Source organism: Hyperolius riggenbachi, chromosome 11, assembly GCF_040937935.1.
Source record: "Hyperolius riggenbachi isolate aHypRig1 chromosome 11, aHypRig1.pri, whole genome shotgun sequence".
In the NCBI taxonomy this organism is placed as follows: domain Eukaryota; kingdom Metazoa; phylum Chordata; class Amphibia; order Anura; family Hyperoliidae; genus Hyperolius; species Hyperolius riggenbachi.
This window is the reverse complement of record NC_090656.1, coordinates 145999531-146010533: the sequence shown is the minus strand read 5'-3', so window position 1 is coordinate 146010533 and position 11003 is coordinate 145999531. Positions and strand designations below refer to the sequence as shown.

General features: G+C 48.4%; 1 protein-coding gene across 1 annotated transcript in view; it reads left to right on the top strand.

The window, feature by feature from the left end:
- Positions 1 to 270: 270 nt before the first annotated feature.
- STIP1 (stress induced phosphoprotein 1) overlaps positions 271 to 11003 on the top strand; it is a 280715-nt gene continuing 269982 nt past the window's right edge. The window contains exon 1 of the mRNA XM_068259732.1: positions 271 to 382. Coding sequence (XP_068115833.1) covers positions 374 to 382 — 9 coding nt within the window. The 5' untranslated portion in view covers positions 271 to 373. The remainder of the gene's footprint in view (positions 383 to 11003) is intronic.

Sequence of the window (11003 nt, the reverse complement as noted above, 5' to 3'; positions counted from 1 at the left end):
TTTCATGGGCCGGGAATTGTAGCCAGCCAATGAAAGGTCTGACTCAAGACGGCGACCAATCCGTGCAGTAGAAGCTTCCAGAATCAACCAGCCAAATCCTCCTTTTTATGATAATTTAACTGACCAATAAAATGAAGTTGTTACGGTAGGCGGGATTATGGATTGCTTGGCAACGCCTCCGGAGGGGACGGGAAAGGAGTGGCATTTTGTTGGACATCTCTTTTGACAAATCAATGTGTTTTATTTAACTCGATCTGCCAATAGAATCACGTCTAGTGTGACGTCTATTCTAGTTGGGAGGGATTTGAACTGTCATATTCTAGTAGGTTCGAGAAGAAGCGTGGAGAGGCCGTAGACTCAGGAACTTACAACGATGGAGAAGGTAACTAAGAAGCTTTTTAGAGAAATAGCGGTTATTTCACGTAGACGTGTTTCTACTGTACGGAGCTTGGAAAGAGGATTTTGTACTTCACGGCTGAGGAGTGTGAATTGCTGCTGACAGTTTACCGGTTCATGTTCATAGTGATTAATCCTTTTACGGGGTTGGTCATTTTTGTTTTTTTCAGAAATGGCCGTTGAAACATGTCCTCAACATTTCGGTCATATTTATTTATTCTGAGTAGGCAGTAGGTTTAAATTCTGTTGGGCTTGTATTGCTGTCTATATCAGTGTTGGGAAGATATTCATTCTACTTGCTGTTCTGGACAGCGAAGATAAGAAAAATCTTTTAAATGGGAACATAGCAGTGTAAATGTGGTAGATATCCTAACCTCTTTCTACACTGCAAAAGTTTTGTGTCAGTGACTTCACTTTAGTCTGATCGGGTTGGGGTCACACTTGCTTTTTCATCCTGTGTAGGAATGCACTGTGTGGAGATCTCATGTGCAGTTTTATGCCCAGACTAACATCTAAGGACTTCCAATGCAAAAGAAGAATATCTATCTAGCTATCTATCTCTCTATCAGGGCTGTGGAGTTGGTACAAAAATACTCTGACTACTCAGTTTAGGATTCCTCCGACTCCTCTAATTTGCATATTACAATCTTGTTGATTGAAAGTATGTAACATGAAATTTATCTCTTAAAGGGAACCTTAACTGGCGAGGAAAAATAAATTCACTTACCTGGGGGCTTTCCCAAGCCTCCTGCAGCCGCCCGGTGCCCGCGCCGGTCCTTCGGTGCCCTCCGGTCTCCCTCCGCCGCTAAGTTCCGTTTTCGGACGACTGCCAGTTGTCCTCGGGCCACTTCTGCATTCCTAGTCGTAAACTGCAGTAAAGCGCGTCCGCATGACGCGTTTGGCGTCATGCGGACGCGCTTTACTGCAGTTTACGACGAGGAATGCGGAAGAGGCCCGAGGACGACTGGCAGTCGTCCGAAAACGAAACTTAGCGGCGGAGGGCACCGAAGGACCGGCGCGGGCACCGGACGGCTGCAGGAGGCTTGGGAAAGCCCCCAGGTGTGTGTTTTTTTTTTTTTTTTTTTTTTTTTTTTTTTTTTTTACCCCGCCGGTTAAGGTTCCCTTTAACTGCCAACGCTTAGGAATTTTAAAAGGCAACTGAAGTGAGAAGGATATGGAGACTGCCATATTTATTTCCTTTAGTCATAGACAAAAACTAGTCCTTGGTAAGAGTACTTGTAAAAGGTACAGACTGGAACAAAGGACATCTATCAGGCCCAAGGCAATGTAACTGTGGGTACATGTAAGAGTGATGTGCAGGTACTCTGCAGGGGAATAAGTAGATTCTTCCTCTATTACACATTCTTCATGCACAATCTGAACCAGGTTTATGGGTGACAGACAACACCTCTGTCTTCAATGTGCACAACATTCTCAGTGGATTCCCTGCAGCTCTGTGGAGAGTGCATATGTAGAGTATAGTACTACTGTGTAACAAAGTAAACCTGAGACAGATAAAATTAAAGAGAACCTGAGGTGGGGTTCTAACAACAAAATCCCAATACAGAGGCCGGGTCTGCCTATAGAGCCCAGCCTCTGTTGCTATTTAGATTCCCCCTAAGCCCCCCTGCACTCTGCAAGACCCCATAATTCAGAGCGTGTCGCAGCGGGCTGTATTTACCTCCATAATGCCAGTCTCGCCGCTCCCCAGCCTCCTGCATCGCTCTGGTCCCCACCCACGTCCCTTCCCTCCCTGCTGATTGGAGGGAAGGACCGTGGGCGGGGACCGGAGCGATACAGGATGCTGGGGAGCAGCCGAGACTGACAGGAGGAGGTAAACACAGCGCGGCTGTGATTTATTGGGTCTCGCTGAGCGCAGGGGGGATTTAGGGGGAATCTAAATAGCAACATAGGCTGGGCTCTATAGGCAGACCCAGCCTCTGTATGGGGATTTTGTTGTTAGAACCCCGCCTTGGGTTCTCTTTAAAGAGGATCTGTAACGTCAAAAGATCCCCTGGGGGGTACTCACCTCGGGTGGGGGAAGCCTCCGGATCCTAATGAGGCTTCCCACACCGTCCTCCGTCCCTCAGGGGTCTCGCTGCAGCCCTCCGAGAAAGATGACGTCAATATTTACCTCCCTGGCTCCTGCGCAGGCGCTCTGACGGCTGTCGGCTCAGAAGTAGGCGGAAATACCCGATCGCCGTCGGGTCTCCGGTTTCCGGTGCCTGTGCAGTAGAGCGGACCCGACTGAGATCGGGTATTTCAGTGTAGTTCGGAGCCGAGAGCAGCCACAGCGTCCCCGCTGGAGCCAGCAAAGGTAAATATTGAAATTAGTCGGGTCTGTCGCCGGCTGTTCGGAGGGCTGCAGCGAGACCCCCCCCCTGGGACAAAGGACGGCGTGGGAAGCCTCATTAGGATCTGGAGGCTTCACCCACCCGAGGTGAGTACCCCCAGGGGATCTTTTTGATGTTACAGAGTCTCTTTAACCTCCCTGGCGGTTTATTAAAATCCGCCAGGGGGCAGCAAATACGTTTTTTTTTTTTTCTTTTTTTTCTTTTTCATGTAGCGAGACAATGTCTCGCTACATGATAGCCGCTGCCGAGCGGCATCCCCCCAGCCCCTCCGATCGCCTTCGGCGATCAGAGATCAAGAGATCCCGTTCAAAGAACGGGATCTCTTGGAGGGCTTCCCCCGTCGCCATGGCGACGGGGCGGGATGACGTCGTGACGTCAAAGGGGAATCCGATCCACCCCACGGCGCTGCCTGGCACTGATTGGCCAGGCAGCGCACGGGGTCTGGGGGGGGGGGGGGGGGGGGGTTCTGCGGCGACGCGTATAGCGTATAATATAAAATTATGCAAATCGGCCCAGCGGGGCCTGAGCGGTGCCTCCCGGCGGCATAGCCCGAACTCAGTTCGGGCTTACCGCTAGGGAGGTTAAAGTTTTTTTTTTTTTTTTTTTTTTTTTTTTTTTTTTTTTTTTTTATACATACCTGGGGCTTCCTCCAGCCCCCTTCAGGCTAATCATTCCCTCGCTGTCCTCCGCCACCTGGATCTTCTGCTATGAGTCCAGGTACTTGAGCCAGTCTGGCGTAGTGCGCATGCACACACTCCGCCGCCGGGAGTGTACTACACCTGCGCAGCACTATTGCGCAGGTGCAGAATACTTCTGGCTGTGGAAGCGGCATGCAGCTGAATTACCAGGACTCCTAGCAGAAGATCCAGGTGGTGGAGGTGGACAGCGAGAGACTGATTAGCCTGAAGGGGGCTGGAAGAAGCCCCAGTTATTATTATTATTATTATTATTATTAGATTTATATAGCGCCAACATATTACGCAGCGCTGTACAATTAATAGGATTACAGACAATAACGGGTGACGGAGCAATACAGGTAATAGACAATAGATACAACAATACAAGTAATAAGCAAAAGATACACAATGCAGGTATGTATAAAACTTTTCATTTCATCCTTCTCAGTTACCATTTAATTCGTAGTCACCAAACCAAATTTTAACAACATATCAAATTATTTGATTTCATCAGCAAAGGGAGTGCATACATTTGCATAAATCAGAATCAAAGCAGAATTATTTCCATCTCATTGACCATCTCTATTAGTGACACGGCTACACATCAGGCTTTATACTTACAGCATAGACGTTATTTAGTATATTTAGTGTATATATAAGAGATTCCTGTGTACACATCAGATGTGTATATCTGACTTTAAAAATACGGGGACTGCTTTATTGAAGCAGCACAAGTCATTAATTTTGATTGGTTCTTAGACAAAGTCTCCTCCATACGATCTGCCATTCAATTCACAGCCCCAGAAACCCATGCAGAGCCATATAACCGGTGCAAAAATAGCCTACCACCATGGTCTGATTTTTTTAAGGGAATCGCTGATAAAGACCTCTTGGATATCCTCTCAAACCTTCGCCAGACTACCTGCGATCTGGCCCCACTAAGTTCATGTTGAAATGCCCTGAACTATTTACACTGGCATTCCACAAAATAGTCAACAGTTCCTTACAAGAAGGGTGGTTTCCCTCTACTCTGAAAGAAGTAATCGTCAGGCCACTACTCAAGAAACCATCCTTAGACCCAGATGCTCTAAACAGCTACAGACCTGTCTCAAACCTCCCCTTTCTGGGAAAAGTTCATGAAAAGGCTGTCTACCTCCAACTTGAAGCCAGGCTCTCCAGAAACAACATCCTTGACCCTCTTCAATCTGGCTTCAGGAAATATCACAGCTGTGAAACAGCCCTCACCCAGATTTGCAATGATCTGCTCATTGCAAGAGACAAGGGTCAATGTTCCATCCTGATTTTGCTCGACCTCTCAGCGACTTTTTAGACAGTCGACCATGAAATCTTGCTCAACAGGCTACAAGAATACTGTGGCATAGATGGCATTGTTCTCCGGTGGTTCAACTCCTTCTTGGCTGGCAGAACACAAAGAGTAGCCTTAGGGCCCTTCCTCTCCAACCCTGTACCACTAAAATACGGTGTACCTCAGGGCGCAATATTATCTCCTTTACTTTTTTACCATATACATGATGCCCCTTGGAGAAATCATACAAAAACATGGCCTGACATATCATTGCTATGCTGATGATACCCAGCTATATTTGTCATTCAAACCTGGCGTCACAGACCCTACTCCACAAACGCATGCTTAGCTGAGCTTCAGGAGTGGATGAATAATAATTGGCTAAAACTTAACCTCCTCAGCGGTATGGACGACTCTACACGTCCATCACCGCCGGAGGTCGCCGCTCAGGCCCTGCTGGGCCGATTTGAGCGAAATAAAAAGCAGCACACGCAGCCGGCACTTTGCCAGCCGCGTGTGCTGCCTAATCGCCGCCGCTCTGCGGCGATCCGCCGCGAGCAGCGGCGAAAGAGGGTCCCCCCAGCCGCCCGAGCCCTGCGCAGCCGGAACAAAAGTTCCGGCCAGCGCTAAGGGCTGGATCGGAGGCGGCTGACGTCCATGACGTCACTCCGCTCGTCGCTATGGCGACGATGTAAGCAAAACAAGGAAGGCTGCTCATTGCGGCCTTCCTTGTTTGTTCTGGGCGCCGGAGGTGATCGGAAGAACGCCTCCGGAGCGCCCTCTAGTGGGCTTTCATGCAGCCAACTTTCAGTTGGCTGCATGAAACAGTTTTTTTTTTTTTTTTGTTAAAAAAAAAACCCCTCCCGCAGCCGCCCTGGCGATCTTAATAGACCGCCAGTGAGGTTAATGCTGACAAAACTGAGGTTCTTGTTATCGAGGGCCAGGGCTCAACAGCAAAGCCGCCCCAGTCTCAACCAACACCGCTAAGGATAGGGAGCTCAGACCTGAACAACTCAGACTGTGTGCGCAGCCTGGGAGTACTGATTGATGGGAAATTAAGCTTCAGGAATCAAATCTCAGCTGTTGTGAAACAATCCTTCTTTCACCTAAGGAATATTGCAAGGATTAAACACCTAGTTCCTTCAGAGGATCTTCCAACCCTAGTTCATGCCTTTGTCACATCAAGGTTAGACTACTGCAACGTCCTCTACACAGGCCTGCATAAGAAAGACTTACGCCACCTGCAATTAGTACAGAATGCCGCCACAAGGCTGTTAACGAGCCAACCCCGCCATTGCCACATAACACCAACCCTGTGCTCACTCCACTGGCTACTGATAAAATGGAGAATTCTGTTTAAGATTGACTTACTGACATTCAAATCCTTGCACAATCTGGACCCTGGATACCTGAAGGACTTATTGCAACTGCATCACCCCCCCACAATCTTAGATCAAAAGGACGTCGGTGTTCTCCCCAGAATATTTTTTTCAGCCGGGTGGCACGAAAAAGTAGCCGAGTGGGGAGGTTCACACTGGGTGCGGAATCACACTGGGTGTTGGGGGGGGGGGGGGATTATGTTAGGGAATATGCTAGGTACTACTGGATGGGTGAGGGCAGCCCAGGATAAAACCTACACACACACACACACACACACACACACACACACACACACACACACACACACACACACACACACACACACACACACACACACACACACACACACACACACACACACACACACACACACACACACACACACACACACACACACACACACACACACACACACACACACACACAGAGGGACACACACGCAGACACACACACACACACACACACACACACACACACACACACACAGAGGGACACACACGCAGACACACACACCGCACAGACACACACACACACACAATATATGCACACACCATACACATACACACACACACTTTCAGAGGACCAATCATCTGTCATGAAGATACTCTGCTATGAATATCAGGAAGAGGCTGCTGAATAAAGTGCTCTGAAGTTTAGACTGCAATAACTACAAGTATTTTCCAAGTTTAGATAAAATTACAGCTAAACTGCTTTATTTTCTAGAAATAAGGTCAGTAATGCCACCCTTGTTATAATCACTCAGCAGAAATCTTCTGCAAGGTTACAGCTCTCCTCTCCATATCTGTTTAAACACTAGTGCACATTAGTGAGAACAGTACAATTTAAGCCAATACTTGGCTTGCCGTAATAAATAGAGCCAAGCGTCCCGTACAGTACAAGTTTATCTGTCCTGTGTTTAATTTCACAGGACCTTTCCCCACCCCTCTACACTGCGAAGGGAGCTGGGGAAGCGGGCGGAGATAGCAACCCTGAATAACAGGGAGCTGGCTACACACTGCTGAGTGCACAGACACAGCCGCTGCTGCTGTAATGATTCAAGAGAATCATTCTGCTACAGACCAGGGCAAACGGCAGCCGGGCGGGAGGGCAGGGTCAGGTGGGCGCGCCGCCCAACTGAAAAGCTCTGGGGAGAACACGAGACGTAACACCTTGGTCACCCCCAGAGACTACCTCAAAACCTTTGGAGACAGAGCCTTTTGTCATGCTGCCCCTACACTTTGGAACTCCCTGTCACACCCAATCAGGACAGCTCCATCCTTGGAAGCATTTAAGTCTAAACTGAAAACCTACCTCTTCAGTCTGGCATTCATGAACATCTGACTATCTCCTCTGTAACACAACCCAGCCTGCAACCCTGTATTAATCTGAGACACAGCTATGCGCTTTGAGTCCTATGGGAGAAAAGCGCTTTACAAATGTTATTGTATTGTACTTCATTTTTGTGGACTAAGCACAGCTATTACTGTATGTATAAATTTATGATGACTATTATCTGAGAAATAGAACCATTGTATCATATTTTCTATTTTAATTAGTTTAAATTCATTAGGAGTCGGTACATTTTCTTTTTCCTGACTCCCGGCACCTGAAATTACTCCGACTCCACAGCCCTGATATTTTTAGGAACACCATACTAATATGCTGTTTGATTCCCCCCCCCCCCCCCCCCCTCTTTGCCTTTAATTCTGTATGGCATTGATTCAACAAGGTGCTGAAAGCATTCTTTAGAAATGTTGCCCCATATTGATAGGATAGCATCTTGCAGTTGATGGAGATTTATGGGATGCACATCCAGGGGACGAAGCTCTTGTTCCATCAGATCCCAAAGATGCTCTATTGGGTTGAGATCTGGTGACTGTGGTGGCCATTTTAGTACAGTGAACTCATTGTCATGTTCAAGAAACCAATTTGAAATGATTTCGAGCTTTGTGACATGGTGCATTATCCTGCTACAAGTAGCCATCAGAGGATGGGTACATGGTGGTCATGAAGGGATGGACATGGTAAGAAACCATGCTCATGTAGCCCGTGGCATTTAAACGATGCCCAGTTGGCACTAAGGGGCCTAAAGTGTGCCAAGAAATCATGCCCTACACCATTACGACACCACCACCAGCCTGCACAGTGGTAACAAGGCATGATGGATCCATGTTCTAATTCTGTTTAAGCCAAATTCTGACTATTGAGGCTCATCAGACCAGGCAAAATTTTTCCAGTCTTCAACTGTCCAATTTTGGCAAGCTCGTGCAAATTGTAGCCTCTTTTTCCCATTTGTAGTGGAGATGAGTGGTCTTCTGCTGTTGTAGTCCGTCCGCCTCAAGGTTGTGCATGTTGTGGCTTCACTAATGCTTTACCGCATACCTCGGTTGTAACAAGTGGTTATTTGTCAATGTTGCTCTTCTATCAGCTTGAATCAGTCGACCCATTCTCCTCTGACCTCTAGCATCAATAAGACATTTTTGCCCACAGGACTGCTGCATACTGGATGTTTTTCCCTTTTTCACTCCATTCTTTCTAAACCCTAGAAATGCTTGTGCGTTAAAATCCCAGTAACAGCAGATTCTGAAATGCTCAGACTGGGTTATCTGGCACCAACAACCATTCCACACTCAAAATTGCTTAAAGAGAACCCGAGGTGGCCTTGTATTACGTAAGTGGGGCACAGAGGCTGGTTGGGCACACTAACACCAGCCTCTGTTGCCCCATCGTGTGTGTCAAAGACCCCCCTGCTCGCCGCTATACCCCCGCAGTGCTGGCGACACGCAGCGTGTCGCCAGCACAATGTTTACTCTAGCGCTGTCTGTCAGTGCCGCTCCCACGCCTCCTCCGCATCGCCGCTACCCGCCCTCGTCCCTTCCCTCCAATCAGCGGGAGGGAAGGGACGAGGGCGGGTAGCGGCGATGCAGAGGAGGAGGCGGAGCGGCGCTGACAGACAGCGCTAGAGTAAACATTGTGCTGGCGACACGCTGCGTGTCGCCAGCTCTGCGGGGGTATAGCGGCGAGCAGGGGGGTCTTTGACACACACGATGGGGCAACAGAGGCTGGTGTTAGTGTGCCCAACCAGCCTCTGTGCCCCACTTACGTAATACAAGGCCACCTCGGGTTCTCTTTAAAGGTATACTGTAAGGGGGTCGGGGAAAAATGAGTTGAACTTACCCGGGGCTTCTAATGGTCCCCCGCAGACATCCTGTAACCGCGCAGCCACTCACAAATGCTCCAGCCCTGCCTCCAGTTCACTTCTGCTCTTTCAGACTTTTAAGTCTGAAAACCACTGTGCCTGCATTGCCGTGTCCTCGCTCTGTTGTCACCAGGAGCGTACCGCGCAGGCACACACCATACTGGGCCTGCGCAGTGCGCGCCTGGTGACATCAGCGGGAGCGAGGACACTGCAACGCAGGCGCAGTGGTTTTCAGACTTGAAAGTCTGACAGAGCAGAAGTGAACTGGAGGCAGGGCTGGAGCATAGGTGAGTGGCTGTGCGGTCACAGGATGTTTGCGGAGGACCATTAGAAGCCCCGGGTAAGTTCAGCTCCTTTTCCCCAACCCCCCCACCCCACAGTATTCCTTTAAAGCTAATGGGATCCCATATTAAAATAAAAAGTCAGATACGTAAGGAGAGGGAAGGCTCTGTCCTAATGAGCCTTCCCTCTCCTCTCCCGGTGCTACGCTGGCTCCCCTGTTCACATCCCCCGCTGAGGGGACTTCAGGAGCAGAGTCTTCCCGAAGATGGGCGGCTCCATACTGCGCACGCAAGAGTGCATCATAGTGGGCGTGCGCAGTGTAGAGCGGTCCCGAAGCATTTCCAAAGCCTCCCTTCGGCCGGGAAACAGCGGTATTTGACCGAAAACTGTCGAATATCGCTGCGGGGGAGCCAGCGCAACAGCGGGGACCGGGAGAGGAGAGGGGATGCTCTATGGGACCCAGAGCCTCCCTCTCCTTAGGTGAGTATCTGACTTTTTTTTTTAAATTTAAATATGGGTTCCCATTCACTTTAAAGGGAACTTTAACTGAGAGGGATATCGAAGTTTCCTTTTAAATAATACTAGTTGCTTTACAGTCCTGCTGATCTCTTTGGATGCAGTAGTGGCTCAATCACACACCTGAAACAAGCATGCAGCTAATCCAGTCTCACTTCAGTCAGAGCGCCTGATCTGCATGCTTGTTGAGGGGCTGTGGCTGAAAGTATCAGACACAGGATCAGCAGGAGAGTCAGGCAACTGGTATTTTAAAAGGAAAAATACATATCCTCAGTTTAGGTTCCCTTTAAACCACCTTACTTTCCCATTCTGACATTCAGTTTGGTGTTCAGGAGATTGTCTTTACCGGGGCCACACCCCTAAATGCATTGAAGCAACTGCCATGTGATTGGTTGATTAAATAATTGCATTAATGAGAACTTGAACAGGTGTTCCTAATAATCCTTTAGAGGTGTGTGTGTGTCTTTTAGACAATGGTGGCGGAAATGGACTTCTTACTGGAATCTCTAATAATGGCCATAAATGCTCAATGTTGTCTGGAGATTGTGGTGGCCAGATGAGATGCTCAACTTCATTAGACTGTTCCTTGTGCCATTCTAACAATTCTAGCTTTATGGATTGGGGCATTATCATCTTGAAAGATGGAATTTCCCTCCGGAAATGGTTCGTGAACCATAGGTTGAACTTGGCCGCCCAAAATTCCTAAATAGTTTTGGCTGTTAATTCCAGGACTGTGGAGTCGGTCCGAAAATACTCCGACTCCTCAGTCTAGGATTCCACCGACTCCTCTAATTTGCATATTAGAATTTTGTTGATTAACAATATGTAACGTGAAATTCGTCTCTTAACTGCCAACGCTTAGGAATTTTACAAGACAACTGAAGGGAGAAGGA